General features: G+C 45.3%; 1 protein-coding gene and 1 pseudogene across 4 annotated transcripts in view; one reads left to right on the top strand and one right to left on the bottom strand.

The window, feature by feature from the left end:
• MTMR12 (myotubularin related protein 12) overlaps nucleotides 1–20,009 on the top strand; it is a 66,829-nt gene extending 46,820 nt beyond the window's left edge. For 3 of the 4 annotated variants that reach the window (XM_086676505.1, XM_086676524.1, XM_086676515.1), the window contains 9 exons: nucleotides 3,466–3,575; nucleotides 4,302–4,426; nucleotides 6,041–6,119; nucleotides 7,542–7,612; nucleotides 10,055–10,227; nucleotides 12,801–12,965; nucleotides 13,850–14,011; nucleotides 15,139–15,237; nucleotides 17,112–20,009. In XM_086676505.1, the coding sequence (XP_086532631.1) occupies nucleotides 3,466–3,575; nucleotides 4,302–4,426; nucleotides 6,041–6,119; nucleotides 7,542–7,612; nucleotides 10,055–10,227; nucleotides 12,801–12,965; nucleotides 13,850–14,011; nucleotides 15,139–15,237; nucleotides 17,112–17,681 (1,554 nt within the window). In that variant the 3' untranslated portion in view covers nucleotides 17,682–20,009. The remainder of the gene's footprint in view (nucleotides 1–3,465; nucleotides 3,576–4,301; nucleotides 4,427–6,040; nucleotides 6,120–7,541; nucleotides 7,613–10,054; nucleotides 10,228–12,800; nucleotides 12,966–13,849; nucleotides 14,012–15,138; nucleotides 15,238–17,111) is intronic. The other variant, XM_025924346.2, reaches the window with a different exon arrangement.
• LOC112861934 (small nucleolar RNA U3) lies at nucleotides 5,332–5,414 on the bottom strand (annotated as a pseudogene).
• Nucleotides 20,010–20,866: the final 857 nt, after the last annotated feature.

Genomic DNA, 20,866 nt, shown 5'->3' with positions numbered 1-20,866 from the left:
CTAATTATGTTCTCTTTTTTTGCTTCTAAATTCCTGTCTTGCTTTGGACACACTGTGCTTTCTTGGTCCTCTGACTTCCTTAATAGTTCCTTCTTTCTTACACTGGTGTCCAGTTGTAGATGATCCCCTAAAGCTCTGTCTTTGGCTCTACTAAGAGAGATACCTTAAGATGTACCAAATAATGAATAATCTCCCCCTCTCCCTCTTCAAAGTTAAACAGAATAGGGGCACTTGGGTGGCTTAGTCGGTTGAGGGTCCGATTGTTGATTTTGGCTCAGGTCATGATCCTAAGGTCATGGAATTGAGCCCTACATTGGGTTCCACACACTGAGTGTGGAACCTTCTTAAGATTCTCTCGCTCTCTTGCTCTCCTGCACACTCTCGTGCGCACTCTCTCTCTTTCTGCCCTTCCCTCCCTCCCCCTCTGTCCCCTCACTCTCTCCCTCTCTAAAAATAAAAATAATATTTTTTTAAATAATAAAAGTAAACAGGATTAACAAGGAGTGATTCTTGTCTGTTGTCAAGACTTTTATACTAAGAACCCAGACAGAAATCATACATATTACAATAGGAGAAGACATGCTTTTTGTTAAATTCTTATGAGAAGTATGTCTTTGACCAAGAATTTTGCTTGTTTCTGAGCATATGGGTGGCTCAGCTGGATAAACATCCAACCCTTGATTTCGGCTCAGGTCATGATCTCATGGTTCAAGGGTTCCAGCCCTATGTCGGGCTCTGCATTGACAGTCAGGAGCCTGCTTGGGATTCTGTCTCTTTCTCTGCCCCTCCCCTGCTCTCTCTCTTTCTCAAAATATATAAACTTAAAAAAATTAAAAATTTTGCTTGTTTCCTGTTTATTTTTAAAAACAATACCTAGTGCTTTTGCTTTTATTTTATTATCTATTTTCAGAGTATTAAAAAAATTAAAAATAATTTTTTTAATGTTTATTTTTGAGAGAGAGAGAGAGAGACAGAGCGTGAGTTGGGGAGAGGCAGAGAGAGAGGGAGACACAGAATCCAAAGCAGCTCCAGGCTCTGAGATGTCAGCACAGAGCCTGACGCGGGGCTCGCACTCACAAGCTGTGAGATCATGACCTGAGCCAAAGTCTGCTTTGCCACCCAGGCGCCCCTAAAAATTTTTTTAAAAAATATTTGTTTATTTTTGAGAGAGAGACAGACAGATTATGAACAGGTGAGGGGCAGAGAGAGAGGGAGACACAGAATCTGAAACAGGCTCCAGGCTCTGAGCTGTCAGCACAGAGCCCAACACAGGGCTCAAACTCAAGAACTGTGAGATCATGACCTGAGGCAAAGTCAGACGCTTAACTGACTGATCCACTCGGGCATCCCTATTTATTTTTTCAAGTAGAGAATAGTTAGGGAATTACCCCAGAAGAGATGAGACAGGTATGGTTGTGCCCCAAAGAGAACATGAATTATGGTTGAATGTCACCAAGAGTTAAACCTTTCTATCCCAAGAGAAGAGATAAAAAGGATTACGGACCCTTAATTTCTTAGAACCTGTCACCTAGTCGTGGCTAAGAGTGTCTCTCCTTTTATCCAAGTGAGCTGCAGCAACTAGGGGCATGATTGCCTGGGCATTCAAATTACTGCCACCTTTGGCTGAGGGCTAGAAACTGTGTGGTGGTTTCTGTACGTTGCTCAGTATGACATTGGGAGAAGACAGCAGAGGGCCCTTTGATTTGTCTTAGTGTCCTAACACGTCCACCTCATTAGGAACCTTAAAGAGTCAAAGTACGGCCTGGCCCTGAAAGGGGAGGCATTGCTTTTTGGCATTTCCTAGAGCGGTCCTATGTTCCTCTGCCCTCACTCCCTGGGCGGGCTCGTTATCAGCTGGCTGCCACCTCCCATGTCCAGAGCCCCAATCCTGCCTTCCCCTCCTAAACTCATAACCCTCATCTAATGTGCCTCCTGGATAGCTGCACATGGGTATCCTGTTGGCACTGGACACCTGATACATCCAACACCCATTCCATCATCTTCCCCTGTAACCCCAAGCCAGTTCCTCTTGGCTTTCTAAGTGTGGTGCAGAGTTATCGCCTGGACCGTGTGCTCATCTTGAACCTCACAGCCCAGACTTCTAGCATGTCCAGTGTATGGCTTATACCATTCATTGCAGATGAATAGCAAAAAGGTATCAGTGCTGGATGGCAGAATTATAAAAAGTATCTTCCCCTAGGTTTTATCTTTGAGCTAAGGCTGATGACTTGGTTAGCAGAGCAGTGGCTGTGCTCTAGCCATTCTCAGCCCTTAACCAGGCCTTGATGGGGGCACAAAGTCCACACAGTGCTCACCTGCCCTAACCAGGCTTGCCCTGTCCTCTGTTCCAGGCTCCACTGGCAGATTACTTTGCCCCAAGATCAGTTCTCATTTCCTTTTGTTCCTGCAAAACAGCAAACAAACTCTCCCACTGTAGCCAGAAAAGTGCCTGAACACCTGAACCTGTCACTTACAGTCATTCATGTGATTTCTTCCTCTTTTGCCTTCCCTTTGTGGTTCCTTGTAATTCTCTTCTCTTATTTACCACGTTCTACATTTTATTATGTTTGTGAATGTATTTCCCTTTTGAGAGTATGAGCTCCTTGGAGTAGACACACTGTCCTCGCCCTCTTCACATCCTCTTCACCTCCTTTTCACCTAATGCAGCGCCTTGCATGTACGGGTCTGGTATCCTTTGTTGAGTAGCCAGCTTCCCATTCTGTCTGGTGTGAACTTTCTCTACTGACAGGAGCTGCCTCCTTCTTGCCATCCAGGTAGAACACAGCATTTAGACACACTGCTGCAGCTTTCAATGCAACTTGAGGAAGTTATTTGGTCTCTCCAAGCCTCAGTTACTTGCTGTTAATGGAATTAGAAATCACCCCTGTCGGGGCACCTGGGTGGCTCAGTTGGTTAAGCGTCCGACGCTTGATTTTGGCTCAGATCACGATCTCATGGTTCGTGGGTTCAAGCCCCACATCAGGCACTGCATACACAGCGTGGAGCCTGCTTCAGATTCTGTCTCCCTTTCAAAAATAAATATTAAAAAGAAAAGAAAACCTCAGTGTTTAAGAGGGGAAAGAAGGAAATCACTGCAGTCTGAGAGTGTGACTGAGAATCACATGAGTTAGTTGACATGAAGTCCCTGGCAGAGCAGGTTCGCCACGGTGACTAGCCTAGTGATGGTGATGCGGTCATCTAGGCTCCCGGCACTCAAGCCTGGTCAGACCATAAGCAGGTCTGAGCGTAACTGTCTAGACCTGGGGGTCTTTTTTGTTTTTGTTTTAAGACTAAATCATTGTTTTCCTTTGTAAGTAACTAGTCTTTGGCTTAACAAAGTTGAAAATATTCAGCCATTTCCTACCCAAGTTATACATTTCCCTGAGTGAATTTAAATGCTCAGCTTACCTTTCTCCCGCTGGATTGTGTATATTATGACTGAAAAACCTTTCTTCCCCTTTGCAGTTATGGTGTTGGTCCTGCCACAATGGATGTGCCCTTTTGAAAATGTCAGCACTGCCCAAAAAAGAACAGGATGATGGCCTTTCACAAATGCAAAAGAGCTTCTTGGATGGGTCAGTACTGTTCTACATTTTGTGACTGGTTAGCTCGAGTTCTTGTTTTCCAAAGAAGCTTCATTCCTGTTTACCTGCTGATAGCTTAGTGCTCAGGAATACCATAGAGAGGGATCATTTTTAATCCCTTTCAAAGGAGGGGTGCCTGGCTGGCTCAGTCGGTAGAGGATGCAACTCTTGATCTTGGGCTCATGAGTTCGAGCCCCACATTGGGTGTAGAGATTACTAAAAAACAAAAAACTTAAAAATACATAATTTTGAAAGGAGTCGGTATAACATAATCGTTAAGAATGTCAACTGCAGGGGCACCTGGCTAGCTCAGAGGAGCTTGCAACTTTTGATCGCGGGGTAGAGTTCAAGCCCGATGTTGGGTGTAGAGATAACTTAAATAAATAAAACTTAAAAAAAAAAAGAATGTCAACTGCATTATTTTTAGAGATGCACACTGAGGTATTTAGCGGGGAGGGCATGATGGCTATGGTATTGACAGTGGTCAAATCCAGGTCATGGCCTATGTCACTGTCCTTTGATACATGTTCCACGTGCTTCCATTTCCACCTCCAATGACTGGGAATAGTGGTCCTGTGGTAGCTAGTTTGTTGGCAAGGATCAAGTGGGAGGATACCTACACACACAGATCTTGCCACGTCTAAGTGCTCGGGGAAAAATAAGCTGTTTCTAATTGACTTCTGCTCTTTTAATCTCCTGTTACTTTTTGATACCTAGAATCTATAAGACCATCCACAGGCCACCCTATGAAATTGTTAAAACTGAAGACCTGTCAAGCAACTTCCTGTCCCTGCAGGACATCCAGACTGCCTACTCTAAATTCAAACAGCTGTTTCTGATAGGTGAGAAAAATGCAGAACAAAGGCTCTCTGTCAAATAGGGAAAGACATGCCGTGTGGATCAGGTGACAGCTGGTACCTTCTCCCTGGTCTCTGTATGTACCCGAGGCTCATGACCATGAGGGTTGATGTTATAGAGCAGAGGGGCTGGTAGCTGAGGGGCCGCTGTCATTGCCACGTTCACCGCACGCACCCCCCTCCCCCTCCATTTTCTTCCAGGCTTTTACCCCGCTGCCCCTTCTGACGACAGGGAACACAGGCCCACCCCTCCACTGCTCCTCTTCTCTCCTTCCTCAGCACAGTGTTGCCCAGTGGTGTACACAAGGGCTTCTCTCTTTAAAAGTTGTGGAGCCATGCGACACCTGTATTCGCTGGCTCGCTCACGGTGATTGATAAAGTGGATGATTGGTTTTGTTTTCCTTAGTGGCTTATTGAATGGACCGCCTCCCACCTCCCCCCACCCCAAGTGAAAATATTTTTTTTTCTTCTGATTAAGCAGAAATGTACAAAGTAGGAAATGAAATATGCCCATCCCGGCCACCCCTACTTCTCTGCCTGGGCTACCCACTATGAACAGCTTAGGACCTGAATCCTACTTATCCAGCCCAGTTGTTTATTAATTCTCGTTCTTCAGTGAATCTGTATTACCATCTGAGATTTGTCACAGTTTTTCCTAACTTGGACTTTCTAGCCTAGCAAATTCTAATGACTTAGGATTCATTCATTCATTCAGCTGACATTTATTGAGTTTCCATTATATACACCGATTATGGAGGCATTTGAGATAAAGATGAATATGATGCCCAGGTAAACAGCAGTGTCCACCTCTAACTAGATTTATAAAAAGCAGGGACCTGGTGGAGAGTGATACACTGCCCTAGTTTTTTGGGGTTTTTTTGTTTTTGCAGATCTTAAATTTTGGGTACTCTGCACGTTCAGAGAAACTTCTCTAGTGATAAACTATAGAAATGATCCTTGAAAGTATAGTCTTCACTAGTTGGTGCAGGACTGTGATTCTACCACTTTCCGTCTCATCACCCAGGACTTGCAGAGAGGTATCTGCCTTGTCGTTGATTTGAGTTTGCAGCTTGGACCTGTATTAGATGTCCGTGCAGCGCAGGGCTCTCTGTACCAAAGGTGTGGGGGCGGGGTGTGTGGTGTAGGAGTATGCAAGGAAAATGTGCTTGTGTATTTAGGATTCCAGCGGAAGCCAAGTCTCCCCCTTTGGGCTCCCTGGCATCAGGAGGTATCCTGTTGTCTTCCAGTGCTAGAATAGTGTAGCCTGGGTGTCGACTGTTTCTGCCTAAAACATGTTACTCTCCTTGTTGAGTCACAAGGTCAACCATGGCTTTAAATAAATATTGTGGGGCACTTTTTATTTGAACAATAAAAATCTAAAAAATCCATTTTTGACTGCCACCCCCGTCCAGAGGCTTACAGTTCAAACACCATTTCAGCTGAAGTCTGGAAGTGTCCTTTCTTGAGAATGGAGATCTGTGCTTGGATGCTGCAGTTCAAGTCCAAGACTGAACAGCACACTTGAGTAGCACAGATTTTTGGTGGCAGACATGTAAGAGAACAGTGACCTGACTTCCTTGCTCTTTTTTCTTTTTTCAGATAATAGTACCGAATTTTGGGACACAGATATAAAATGGTTTTCTCTGTTGGAAAGTAGCAGCTGGCTTGACATAATCAGGTATTTTAAAGCAATCATTTTGCTCATGAATTTTATAGTTCTCTAATTCAAAGTAGTAAAACAAATTGACAAACGATGGAACTGTTTTAAATGTTAAACATTTAACTGTGTTAAACATCACAGTTAGATGTTCTTAGATCACATATTCTATTGACAGCTCAGCTGGATTTTACATTTGTTTATTATTTCTGTGCATATTTGATCTGAATTTATCGACATGCTACTTGCTCACAAAGAGATCTCTCTAGACTATATATAGACTAGGCATGGAAAGACTGCAGAACAGGGGGGTGGCAACCCGTAAGTCTAACTGAGGCAGCAGTGCTGGCCTCCAAGAAGGGAACAGGAAGAAGGGGGGTGATGCTGACTTTTTACTGAATACCTTTTTGAATTACGTTTCTCCTGTGTATATTACCTATTTGAGAATGAGTAATGTCGGTTTTTCATAATTTCCATCATTAATTTCAATTAGGCATTTTGGGTTTGGGAATTAGGTTGAGATTCCCAGAGACAGAATTCCTATATTCCCTTCCCTACTTCATAGTTTGAATAGCTCCTCTCTGTTGCTGTTAAAGAGAGGAGAGGGCAAAGGGAGGCACAGAAGAGCAATGATCAGGGTGCGAGAAGAGTCCCACCCCTAGGACACTTGTGAGGCACAGTTGGACAGTGCCTCCAACTGGCACTGCATCTCTCGGTTCTGCCAGCGAGGTTTGTGGCAAGGAGCCTCAGCCCCCCAAACACTTGTTAACGCATCCGTTCCGGAGAGCCTGCTGCATGGCCCATAGTTGGAATGTGTAGTTGCCAACAGTGATCAACGTCACCAGGAAAAGCACCCTTCTTCACGGGGGGTGGGCAGAGAAGGTTGAGCATCCCTCACCAAATGAAGCACCGTCCAGGAAGGGCGCCCCTGCAGGCAGGGAACAGCATATGTGAAGCCCTTAGTTACAAGCAGAGGAAAGTCAACGCTGAAAATCAGGAATAGTGTGTACAGAGAGAGACAGAAGGGATTTCTGGACCTTGTTGGACTGTTTAAGCCACACTGACACATTGGACAGGTGACTTTGAATTAGACCATGTGGGCGTGCAGCACAGTTTCCGACGTGGGCATTTGTGGGTCTTACTAGGACTCTCCGGCCAGACTCAGGCATGAGTTCTCAATAGGAGACTGTAGTTTAGAAATCACCTAGGAAGGTTTTGACATCAATTTTGGGATTCCCTTCTGAAAATTTTCAGTTTCTAATTGGCAGATGAGTGTCTTGCAGTATGTGAATAGGGTAAATGGTAACTTCTTTTCTGGAGGATTTCAAGTGAAAAAACAAATGAGAGTGTCTCAATCTTCAGTTTCCTCTGTCTAAATTTCTCATGGTTTTGATGCCAACCTCAGAAACTAATGCCCCTTTTTCTTGTCTCTTTCCAATGTAGACGTTGCCTGAAAAAAGCAATAGAGATCACAGAATGTCTAGAAGCACAAAACGTGAACGTTCTTCTTTTAGGTAATACATTTAAAGCACAAAGAGTGGTTTTCGTTTCCCTTCACTTGAGACTCAATTTCTGCATATATAGCTTTATGTAATTGGAATTGTCTTACAAAAGGAGCAAGCTAGTGTAGAAATCCTTCCCGTTCTTTTCTACCCTGACCTTGGAATTCTTTGCATTTGATTTCAGTGTTACAGCTTAAAAATAAATCCTTCATTTAGAACTTGGCAGACTTACTTGCAGCCCAAGAAGGAATTGTTTGGTATCTTCACCAAAGCTCCATTTCCTACTGCTTTGGGTTTTGTTTTATATTAACTCCACTTGGTTACAGTTAAAATCTTTTGATAATCCTTTTTATATAAAGAAATCCATGAATGGTTTAATTGTTCTTTTTATATCTTTGTGTTTGACAGACAACCTTGTGCAGTCGCTATAGAAAGTTTGTGGGTCACGATTTCCTTTGCCTCAGTGGGCTTAACTTGCTAAACATGTGGACAGGACATAAGCATTCAGAATGTGTAAAAACAGGTGCAAACCGCTTTTATTTAAAGATTGCTAGAGTTGGTTAGACCTGAGCTAAAATACGATGTTTGCCGTTTAGAATATTTTAAACTTCTCATAGCCCTGCACTTCGGTTCAGTAGATCATCTCATGCTTTCATGCCCTCAAGCTTTTACCATGGCTCTGACGCGCTCCATGACTGCTGAAATTTAGCCTCTGTGGGCAGGCTGCACATGTGTCTGCCTGGGGCTTCTGTACCACCTGATGCTGGCTCGCTGACTTGGATTTTACGATATTGACTGAGCACCTACCATGTGCAGAGCTCTATACTTCTGCCTTCTAGAAGTTTACAGCCTAATGAGAGTTGGCCTGAGCATGTTATTGAAAAAGACCTAATCACCAATGGCAGAACAGAGTACTGAGGAACTAAGTGGTACAGAGGAGGACGAATAAAGATCAGAATCTGAGAGGCAGAAGTTCTCAGGCCAGGCTGCAGTAGTTACAGTTGCCTAAAACAACATCTGAATCTTTGGCTGAGATGTGAGAAGTCACTCGGTCCAGAAGAAGGACTGAGTTGTCTCCTCTGAAATCTCATTTTCTGGTCCTTCTTCCTGTTACAGGTTAACTGTTAATACCCGTCAGATGCCAGAAGGATGATTCCCTTAAAATTATAAAACTTATTTCAGGGCGCCTGGGTGGCTCAGTCAGTTAAATGTCCGACTTCCGCTCAGGTCATGATCTCACGGTTCACGAGTTCGAGCCCTGCGTCGGGCTCTGTGCTGACAGCTCAGAGCCTGGAGTCTGCTTCAGATTCTGTGTCTCCCCCTCTCTCTGCCCCTCCCCCACTCATACTCTGTCTCTTTCTCAAAAATAAATAAAACGTTAAGAAAATTAAAAAAAAAAAAAAGAAAGAAACTTGAAATAAGCTGATAACACTCCAAACACAAAACTCTGTTTCTTTTGAATCCGTGTGTTCCCGTAGTTTAGACTTGTCTCCCTGGAGGAGAAAAAGAAGCACAAGCGTAAGCCTAGACCTTAGTGCCTCATGGTTCTAGGGTCAGAATGAAAGAGTTTTAACGGTGGAGACATCCCCCTCTTTAGAATTTGTAAGTTTCTCTAGTTTCACCGATACTAGCACCGCCATCCTGCTGGACATTTTTAAATAGCAGCTTGAGTTGCACTTCTTTCTGCAAAGAGGAAACCACGGGGATGCAGACCCTAACTTTTAGGATCTGAAAACTCTAAGGCAAATGCATGGACAGAAATGTATGCTTTTATTTGCCGGGAGTCATGAATGCCGAACACGTGTATGAATGGTGTTTTCATCACACAGGTTTCGTCCGGTGCACTCTGGGGGTGGGCACGTGGACATAGACCGAGGGGAGTTTCTCCGCCAGGCTAGGCAAGGAGAAGCAGGCACCTCTGTGCTCTCAGAGAAGGAAAGAGCTATGGAGCTGGGAATAAGGGAGTCCAAGCAGAGGGAGTGGAGGAGAGGAGCTCTGAGGGGAGTCTGAGGAGCAGCTGAGCCCTGGAACAGTGAGTCCAGTGATGGAGACTTTGACACGGCAGCTGGAAGAGTTTTGAACTTGGTCTGTGAAGGCCAGTGGGTCGCCACCACGTGTATGGCTCTGCCCTCATTATGCGGCACGCCGGGATGCCGGTACGCTGACAGTGGATCTGACGTGCTGCGTTTTATTCAGTCAGTCAGCAGATCTGTGCTTAGTGCCAGCATATGCCGGAACCTGTACGGGACTGGCTGGAAGCAGTTTGTCAGTCTGAACACTACCTGTTTTCCCCATGGGCCCTCGCCTTCAGGGAAGTAGACCTTGACTGTCCGTAGCAGGCACACTTTGGTTTTGGGAACCCCACCATTAACTGTGCAAGGGTGAGCACTCTTGGCGGCTTTTTAATACTCCATACTCTCCTGCCTCTTTGCACTGCCGCTGGGCCCCTCCTAGAGGAGAATGCTTCCGACCTCTGCTGCCTCGTTTCCTCTCTGGTGCAAGTGATGATGGACCCCCACTGTAGAACCAGGATTGGTTTCCAGAGCCTTGTCCAAAAGGAGTGGATCATGGGCGGGCACTCTTTCCTGGATCGCTGCAACCATCTACGTCAGAGTGACAAAGAGGAGGTGAGTGTCCTCGTCGGAGAAGTGCCCGGTCTCTAATACCTGTCTTCAGGTGTCGGGCCAGTGCTTGTGAAGTGCATGCTGTTGGGCTTGTTAGGAAGGCCATGTTCAGTTCACTGTTGGATGACTCCAAATGCTTTAAACAGTACTGAAATCCTTCCCAGAGGAAAAGGGTATTAGTAAGTGATTCAGTGCCTTTTCTTCTAAATTGTGCATTTCATGATGGGAATATGTATTTCATGATGGGAATAACACTGATTTATAAAACTTAAAAATTAATTCAGAGAGACTCCTATAATTTCTGCGAAGTTAGTGCTTGCAAAAAAATGAATATTCCACATAATAACACAAAGTAAATTTTCCCTTGCACATAAGCCTTTTCAAATAAAGCATGAGGTTTATGTTAACGCCGTCCCTCACCAGGACCTTACCGGTGACATAGCGTGCTGTGCACATGACCTCTTCTGCGTCTGGCTGTGTGAATTGCGTTGTAGTTTAGCTGGCCCCCACGTTGTGGTCTAGTCTCAGCTGCAGCTCTGCATACTCCTTTGGCCGCATTGTTAATGATTGCTGAAGAGAAAATGAAGACAGGTGAACTTTCTTTAATGAAGTCACCTACAAAGCTCCGTGTTCTAGGAGCATGGCTCATGGTTGTTCTTACTGCAGGTAATGAACGTGTCTGTCTATGATGGAAAGCAGCATGGTGCAGCATGCTGTGGGAATAGAGAGCCATGGCTCCTGCCTCAGGGTCTTGGCATGTTTCTGGAAGACTGCGGCTTCTCTTGCTAGGCTGTGAGGTTTCTTTCAGGCCTGGTCTCTGCTCATCTGTGTCCCATCAAGCTGAATGGAAATCACCATTTTCACCCTTGGAATGGACTTTGCCTTTCTGAGGAACTTTGCAAGGTTGATGGGACTCAACATGATGGGCAGAGAGCAGATACTATGTGGGGAAGAGTATGTTTTGGATATCTTGAGAAGATAGGACTGTCAAGGACCATGTCTGGGGAGGGAGAATGAGTCCAAGAGCAGATACAGTCTGATCTGCTTTCACCCATCCTTTGGAGAAGTCATCCAAACTTTCTGAGCCCATTTTCATGACTATATAGTAGGGTTCCGATACTTTCCACTCTGTTTAATGATATACTGAGCAGAAAATGAAGTATGAAATAAAGTTGCTATATCAGCATGTCTTCGCATCTCCACAATGACATATTGATGTTGTTGGTTTTTTTTTTCCTTCTAAATGTGGCCATTTTAATTTTTTTTTTCAACGTTTTTTATTTATTTTTTTGGGACAGAGAGAGACAGAGCATGAACGGGGGAGGGGCAGAGAGAGAGGGAGACACAGAATCGGAAACAGGCTCCAGGCTCTGAGCCATCAGCCCAGAGCCCGACGTGGGGCTCGAACTCACGGACCGCGAGATCGTGACCTGGCTGAAGTCGGATGCTTAACCGACTGTGCCACCCAGGTGCCCCAATGTGGCCATTTTAAAAGAATTATTTACTTATCTATTTATTTTTGAGAGAGTGAGTGAGTGAGCAAGCAGGGAAGGGGCAGAGAGAGCGAATCCCAAACAGGCTCCGTGCTGTCAGTGCAGAGCCTGATGGGGGGCTTGATTTCACAAACCGTGAGATCGTGGCCTGAGCCAAAATCAAGAGTCAGACGCTTAACTGACTGAGCCATCCGGGCGCCTCTCAACTTCTGTCTCTCTTCTGAGCTCTGCGAGGCCTCGACAGCCTCCATAAGGGAGAGACTGTGACATGGCTTGTCTTACCCACCTGACAGCTTCGCTGATGACTCAGAAGGATAAACACTTTGTGAATGACGAAGCACCCTAGAAAACCATCTCTACCAATAAAGGGCTTGCCTCCGGGAAGCTAGTAAAGGAGGCTATCTGTTAAAAAAAAAAAAAAATCTGTACGCTTGTGGAAAAAAAGGTTAGAAACTCACCTTTGCTGCTTCTGCTGTCTTTCCCATCCTCTTTCTCTTCTGCATCCTCCTTGTGGGGGTGAAGAAGGGAATAGTGACAAAATTCAATGTGATGGAGTATAGTTTTTTGGTAATACGATTTACTAATGTGAAGAATGGAATTCTTTCAGGAGGTGATAACAATTTCACTTAATTGGGGTTCAGAGTGTTCCCTGTCATCAAAATCAGTTGCAAACACTCATGTGTCAGTGTTTGGTCAGTAATGAGGTTTTACATATTTCGCCCTAGAATGTCTTTCGTACAGACCGGTACTGCCAAATACTGAAATGAGTCTAGTCACAGGCATGTGACTTTATTTATTTATTTATTTATTTATTTATTTATTTATTTATTTATTTTAATATATGAAATTTATTGTCAAATTGGTTTCCATGTAACACCCAGTGCTCATCCCAAAAGGTTAGGCATGTGACTTTAATTGAGCATATTCATTGTGTGGAGTGGGATGGAGTCGACTGTGTTTCCCAGGGAATACAGTGCTCAAAAGTGGTTTCCATGGCTGTTGAGATGGCTGCCCCTGAACTCAGGACAGCTGGCCTTGGCCTTGTAGTGCCTGCTCAGTAATGCGTGTCTTGTTTTCACATAGGTTCCTGTGTTCCTGCTTTTCTTAGATTGTGTCTGGCAGCTGGTGCACCAGCACCCCCCAGCATTTGATTTCACGGAAACTTACCTGACTGTGTTGTCAGATAGCCTGTACATACCTATTTTTAGCACCTTCTTCTTCAATTCGCCTCATCAGAAAGATAACGTGGTAAGAGTCCCTCTTAGGAACCTGTGTCTTAAAGAAGCCCTGATTCATGAGTTTATTGCAATAGTTTTGATAATAAAAATATTTATAGAACACTATATACTGGGCCCTGTTTTGAGCGCTTTCTGGGTATTGGTAATTGTCACGGCATCCTGTGGGGGGTATATTCTTATTCCTGAGGAGTCAAGGCACTGAGAGGATGGGGAACTGGCCCAAGTCCACGTTGGGAGCAAGTGTTGGAGCTGAGGAATTAAGCAGAATTAAAAGCTGTCCTTGATAAAGCTGGTCAGCATTCTCTTCCGTTTGCCTGGTGCCTGGAGTTACTCTGGAGAGAATGGAGGCAAGGCAAAGCAGGGAAGCTTTTACTTTCCATCTTACACTCTTTTAAGTCTCTCCTAGGGCCTTGCTCCTGGGGGTTTTGCTTTCTAACCAAGCTTAGGGCCTCTGACCGGCTTCCTCTTGGCCCCGGGTTTGCTTGAGCTGGGCCTCCAGGAGCAGCGTTAGCCAATTCCTCGGTGAAGCGGAGGCACGGAGCCTGGGCTTCCAGTCCCCCGGCCCCGGTTTCAGATCCCAGCCGGTCACTCACCAGCTTCGTGAGCCTCAGTTTCCTAAATATAAAATGTGACATAACCTAACAGAGTTGGTGTCATAGTGCCCGTCAGCGGCTGACATGTGGCCTGCTGGAAAATAAGGTGACCTTCTTCCCTCTCCCTTCCCACCCAAAGTCTTAAATGAACGACCACTGAAGGCCGCAGCCTTTAAAAACGAGGAAGCCGTGAGTGTTTGGTCTCGGGGCAGGAGCGCCCTTTCTGGTGCCCCTCGGCATTGTGTGTTTGCTCTCCTCAGCCCTCCCTGGAAGCCGTCATGACCTGTGCTTGTTTTGGCAGGGCAGGGAAAGCCAGGATACACAAAGCAAGCCTTTGAATCTGCTCACCGTGTGGGATTGGTCTGTACAGTTTGAACCCAAAGCCCAGATGTTGCTCAAAAACCCTCTTTATGTGGAAAAGCCAAAACTGGACAAAGGCCAGCGGAAAGGAATGCGTTTCAAAGTAAGATGTCCACGTGTCTAACCCCTTTCATCTGCCCAGGATCCCCGGGTATGGCAGGAAAAAGTGACATATGGATTCTGTAAACAGTCTGAAGAGTCAAGATTTGTGGCAGGCCAACTGTCAGGGCCCATGAGAATCATTTGCTTTCAGCAAATCAGCCTTTGCCCCGATGAGACATGACCATTTGCTAAATGTCACCGGGGATGTTACTGCCAAGACAGTTGTACTGCATGGGATTGTGTGAACCCTCCACCTGAGTGTGGTTAGCAGAGTAAAAGATGCATTGATTGTGGGATTTGCTCGGTCTGTACTGGTTCATGTCTTCAATAGCAAGACCTTTCCTGATGAGGTGTAGCTACAGCTTTTTCTGTTAAGGGCTGTCCAGTCTCCCCACTGTATTGATGTGCAGAAGTAGCCACAGACAGCACATAAGCAAATAGGCACGGCTGTGTTCCAGGATTTATAAAAATAGGCAGCAGGCCAGATTTGGCCGTGGGCTGTCATTTGCTGACCCGTGCTGTGAATCACAAGTGTCAAATAATATGGATATCCCTTCAGATATATGTTCTTTTTTTTTTTTTTTTTAAACTTTTTTAACGTTTATTTATTTTTGAGACAGAGACAGAGCATGAATGGGGAGGGTCAGAGAGAGGGAGACACAGAATCCGAAACAGGCTCCAGGCTCTGAGCTGTCTGCACAGAGCCCGACGCGGGGCTCGAACTCACGGACCGTGAGATCATGACCTGAGCCGAAGTCGGCCGCCCAACCGACTGAGCCACCCAGGCGCCCCCAGATATATGTTCTTGATTGTAGTTAATAAAATCCCAAAGTTCCCTAGATGACAAATGATTTCTGTGGCATTTCCTAGCTCTTTCTCCTGGCCTGGAATTTCCCCCCACCAGACCCAATGAAGGGGAAAGTGGTAGTGGTGAATCCCAAGTCATTGTGTGTCTCTGCCTTCTCCACTGCCCTACTTCTGATCCCACCTGCCCTCCAGGGAGCCTGGCCAGTCTGGTGTGGGAGGTGCTCCATTCTAAGAGGCTTGGGGGCCAGGTGAACCAAAGCCCGCACTTGCAGAAGATGCCAGCTGCTGAACAACTTAGAACTGTTGCTTTACTCTTTCAAGGGACCTCAGGGCCGGGGTGGACGTTTCTCCTCCTGGTTTAGTCTCTTTCCTGCCAGCTGGACCAGAACTGCCCTGAGCTCCGGAACAGCTTGGCCAGAGGTCAGTTTTTCTTCGGTGTGCTGTGCCCCCTGGTGGCTGCATGCACACTTGTCACCTGTTCAGGATCCCAGAACTGCCCCGGGCCAGAGGGGCAGGGGACCTCAGAGACAGCCAGGGCCTGATCCCTTATTGTGCATGGGAGTAAAGTGACGTTCCCCTTTGCAAGACTGGATTTCACTTCTGTACTTACATCCAGTTTTCCTTGTACATACGTCCCTTTTCCTTGTAGTTAGGAGCAGATGGCCTAGGCTCTAGGAGCTGACTGGTGCAGGAGGTTTGAGCCAAAGCTAAAGCAGAGTTGGGGTTGGGGCCACAAGGAACTTTGAAGCTTTTGGGTTAGGACACCACACGTAGGGCTTAGGGCCCCTTGTTGAGTGGGCAGGCGGCCTTGGAGAAGTTCTGTAGAAACTAAGAGGCTGTGGCGGACCAGCATGAAGCACTGCTTGTGAACAGCCACATGAGGCTGCAGGGCCTGCTCCGGTGTGCACTCTCAGCCTCAGCCTTGACCAGGCTTCCCTCCCAGCATGCCCTTCTTGAGCCCTCTGTTCACTTAGGGGTTGAGAGAAAGGGCTCTCGAGACCAGTGGAGCTCTGTTAGAGCGCAGTCTCTGGAGCCAGACTGATTTTTGTAAGACCACCTTTAGCACTTTCTAGCCAGGGTCTTTGTGGACTGCTTAACCTCTGTGCTTTAGTCTCCTCATTTGTGAAACAGGACAATAACGGTGACTGTGGAGATCGGCTAAGTCCATGCACGTAAAGCACTGAGCACAAAACCTGGCAGGCAGTAAACACTCAGTGGCTGTTAGCTTCCGCCTGCAGTCAGCAGTCCCCTGTGTGGACGGACTGGCCTTGATCCTTGGGGAGGAGAGGCCAGGCTGCTCTCCCGCCCCCAGCTGGAAGGTCAGAAATCCTGGTCAGCTCTGAGTTGTGGCATTGTGGATGGTTTTGCTTTTTTCTCATATGTTTATTATTATTCTATATTCCATAATAAAGAATGCTCTTTTTCACAAAGAAGAACCACTGGCAGGAGTATGTTAGAGAGTCATAGGGCTAGCCTGCCCAGAAAACTTGTCTGTTCTTATTTCAGACTCACACCTCAGGAGCAAAAGAGCTGGGGAGAAACAGCATCTCCCCACATTGCTGACCTCTCTGTGGGGCTCTCTGTGGGTTCTTTGTAACCTCTTGACATCTTTCCCCACCTTCACGGCCCCTCCCTGGCACCCCTTGGTATCGATCACCTTGCTTTGGCTGCAGGTAGAATTACTCAGGAGGGAAGTAATGTACATGCTCTCACATTTTTTACTCGGTGCAGCATGTCAGGCAAGAACATCTGGCCAGTTTAGCCACTTCTCAAATTCCTTTTGCTCCCACCTGTCTCTCTGTCCAAAAGAATCTTTATGACATAGGCTTAAACTCCCACTGGCTGCCTGATAACCTACAAATGCAGTTCATTTGAGTGATAGGATCTTCAGGTAGTTGGCTGCTGCTTCCTCTCAGGTGTTCAGAATTTCATTCTCAAAGAAGAAGCACTTTGCACTCTTCAAAAACTGAATAGGCCTGACATCCAGACTGCCCTGAATCCACAGCCTGTCTCGACTTAAGCTTGTTCTTCAAAAGTGCCTTAGTGCTCCTGTGCCAGGGGAAGGGGGGTAGACAGCTTCTCTCTCTGTCACAGCGCCCTGGTGCCTGCTTTCACCCATTTGTTTATGAACACGATGTGCATCCAACATTTGCATCATGGAACAAATAAGAACCCCCCCCCCCACTGTGTTACTGCTTTTTAATGGCTTTCCAGTCTCATGGCAGTTCTGATTTCTCATGAACGTAACTGCTCTCAGGCTAACCAGAGGTTTTTTTGTGTGTTTTCTCTCAAAGCATCAACGACAACTTTCTTTGCCACTCACCCAATCTAAATCATCTCCCAAAAGAGGATTTTTCAGGGAAGAAACCGATCATTTAATTAAAAACCTTCTGGGCAAGAGAATTAGCAAATTAATTAACTCTTCCGATGAGCTACACGACAACTTTCGAGAGTTCTATGACAGCTGGCACAGCAAACCCACTGACTACCACGGTCTGTTGTTGCCGCACATTGAGGGGCCAGAAATCAAAGTGTGGGCTCAGCGCTACTTGCGTTGGATTCCAGAAGCCCAAATCCTGGGCGGTGGCAGAGCGGCCACCGTGAGCAAACTCTTGGAAATGATGGAGGAAGTAGAGCGCTTACAAGAGAAAATCGACGCGAGACCCCATGGCCAGGGGGCGCTCCTGGCAGAGGCCCCCTTGTTGCTGAGGGGCTCTGCCCGCCTGTCGGCCCTGTTTCCTTTCGCTCTGCTGCAGCGACATCCCTCTAAGCCGGTCTTGCCCACCAGCGGCTGGAAAGCTCTGGGTGATGAAGAAGATCTGGCCAAACGAGAAGACGAGTTTGTGGACCTAGGGGATGTGTGACTCATCCACTCAGTGATGTGAAAGAGGAACGTTGAAGGTTGAGGCAGGAGTCCACCATGTTTGATCTCCGGATTAGCGGCTCATGCTTTACTGCTGTGGGGGTGGGGGGAGTGGGAGGCCTCAGGCATTAGTCCAGGGCTCTGTAGGAGGAAGCCGGGATCTTCAGGAAAAGAGCTGGTTCTCGTGGGTTTTTTTCTTTCTCCTGAAGACTATGCAATTAAAACCATATCTCTAGTATTATTAATTGGAAGGAGTTACTACTTGACCTATAAAAGAACTGTGGCCATTGTGCATAAGTATTATATAGAACCTGCAGTGGCTGGTTTACTACTAGAAAGGGCTTTGGTCAGACACTCCTGGACTCAATGCTTTCTTCAGATCTTTTTTGTGCCAAGATAATTTATCCAGTCATTGGGAATTTATCCAGTCTACCCATCTTAGCTTGGAGAAAGTGCAGCTTTATGTGATGTGTGTATGGCAAATCGAAAGACTCACTTAGAGGTATTAAGATTATGGCATTCCTTTAAGCCATAGTATTTTTCCTTTCTGTGTCCTCTTGCCTGAGAAAAGCTGGGGAAATTCCACCCATAGCACCCATCCTGACATTTCCAACCATCCCCCGTCCTGCATAGACTGTGTCACTTTGTGTGGGGTTGGTGGGCTAGCCAAGCAGCCACACCGCCCTTTTGTGTGCTGACAGCTCCGGGTCTCTCTCTGCCCACTGGGCACCCCTCACTGCCGTCCCTCCATGCTCCCCGCCACGGGGCATGTAGTCCAGAATCTTGCTGCTGAATCTGTTGGTTAAACTGGGGGAATCCCTTTGGTTTGCCTGAAGGAGCTTCCATGCTTCTGGAGCCTCTCCGTGTTTGAAAGTAATGGTTTTGCCTTTTTCTGACAGTGTGCTGAGGCTTGGGAACGCTTGTGACCTCCGCAGCAGCCCTCCCAGACATGAGCAGGATCATTTTTGAACGTGGCTTTCATAGGGAAGCAACTGAGCATAAATATGAGAAGCGATGGTTATCATATAGTACCTCAATGATTTAAAAAGCCATAGAAGAAACTTGACTATGCCTGGTGACCTTCTTGAATCTGCTGTCTAAATGGTATATATTTTGTAATGCAGGAAAGTACACTTTGTAAGGACCAGTTTTTTCATTCTCAGTAGAACCCTGTTAAATCCCACAAAAGGAAGGTGGGGGAGGGGGGAGCTAATGTTAGAATGTTTCAAATTGAATGTTTGCCTTTGATATACATTTGCTATCCAGGATAGATCCCAATTTGAATGTTACATGTTTAGAAAAACTTCAGTTCTTTAAGGGCAATAAGAAATTTTGAAACTGTTGATAAAGAAGTTTCTCAGTTTGCACTGAATATTGTCTTTCTGTTTGTACAAGAAATTGCTTTGCTCTTCTCCCCTCTTCATGTTGGCACATGAGCCATGTTGGTCTGTTAAAATGACAGAGGTTGAGGAGAGGGCAGGATTCGTGCATTGGGGTCCAAACACATGTCCGGTCTTGGTTGCCTTAAGTCTCACTAGTGAGTTCAGTGTTAGGCTTGCAGTAGGGATTTTGCAAATACACTAGTCTATGAGCTACCTTAACATACGTTCTGTGGGCCTTCTTAAACTAGCACTAACCTCCACTTCTCTGCCCCGTTGCCTCCCAGATACACTATGGAGCTATTTTTGTTACCATATTATAACACGAATATTTATACAGTAGCCTCTTCAATCTTAGAATCTTAGTAATTTTCATTCCAAAAATGCCCGGTGTGATGCTTTACACTCCACAAAGTATGGTTTAAAGGCACAAGGTCATGGCCCTTGTCATAGCAGTTGAATGTGCATTGAAGTATTTTTCTATGATTTTTTAAAAAATTACAATAGAAAAATAAGCTGTTGTAACGTGAGGTCATGACAATTTATGTATTTATATTTGAAATCAGATTTCTATAAACTTGTATTTGTGTACAGAATTCTTAGTGGGTTTATATATTGTGACATTTTTATTCAAGATTGAGATATGGATTATGCTTAACAGTAAAAACTGAAATGAGACCATTTACTTTGTTTAAAATGCTGCACTGTGCAAGTTTGGAAATGTACATTAATTTACTGTATATAATATCCTGAGTTTGTTTATACCTCCAAGTTTTTACACTGAAGATAAATTAGCTTTAATTACATTAAAAACTTTTTTTTTTAAGGGAATAAGCTGTTGGGCTATATCTGTATAAATGTGCTTTTTATTTTCTGGATGTATGAAAGTTTATACTTGTATCTCACTGTATCATACCTGATTGCAGAAATTAAAGCACAATTTACAAGCAGTGCTGCGTTCGATGTGGTTGATATAACATGGAACAATTACTTTCATTCAGTGTGTGTTGGGTTGAGTTGGTTGATTGGTTGGTAGTGGTGGGAAACAATGACCAAATAAATATTTAAAATTTTAGGAGCACATGGCTGGTTCAGTCAGTAGAGCATGTGACTCTTGATCTAGGAGCCGTGAGTTTGAGCCCCACGTTGGGTATAGAGTTTACTAAAACAAAAAAAGTAAAATTTCAGGTGGTGATGATATGATATGAAGAAAAAATAAAATAAGGCAAGAGCCCTGCACGGCAAATAAAGGAAAAGGGTTTTTGCAAACATGTGAAATTAAATATTGCTGCCGCTTTGCTTTTGCGGGGATATATGAGACGTCTGTTTTATTGCTGAAAGAGATCTGAGTTCATTCAGTTAAACCATGAATAAGAAGAAGCTTTGTTTTGCCTTCCAGAGAGGAGAAATGAGATAGTGTGTGATGGTAGGATTTTTTCTAATTTGTTCAGTTTAACACTTACTAGATTGAGACCTATCACTTGTCTTTGTTGGGAGAGTTCCATTTCCTTGACCTTTCCTGCCTGTAGCCCTCTCCCTTTTGGGGACCAGAGAAGATGTCCCCCTCCTCTGCTCACCTACTCCTATTATGTTCAGCCAGGCCTGTCTCTTTGTTACCAAGCCAGCTCTGAGACATCCCTGGAACTTAGTAAGCCCCCATTGCTGCCACATTCTTTTCATGGTTCTTCCATAACAAATTCCCAAGTAGTAGTTATGACCCTATAGGTGAGTGGATTCTAGTCCTGTTTCCCACATTTCTTTAACAGCTCTTGAACTTTTGGTGGACTTGGCAATCTCTCCTGATTTT

The sequence above is a fragment of the Puma concolor genome, chromosome A1 (assembly GCF_028749965.1).
Source record: "Puma concolor isolate L17-30 chromosome A1, mPumCon1.1.hap2, whole genome shotgun sequence".
NCBI lineage: Eukaryota > Metazoa > Chordata > Mammalia > Carnivora > Felidae > Puma > Puma concolor.
The sequence above is the reverse complement of the archived record's forward strand: the minus strand, read 5'-3'. Positions and strand labels throughout refer to the sequence as shown.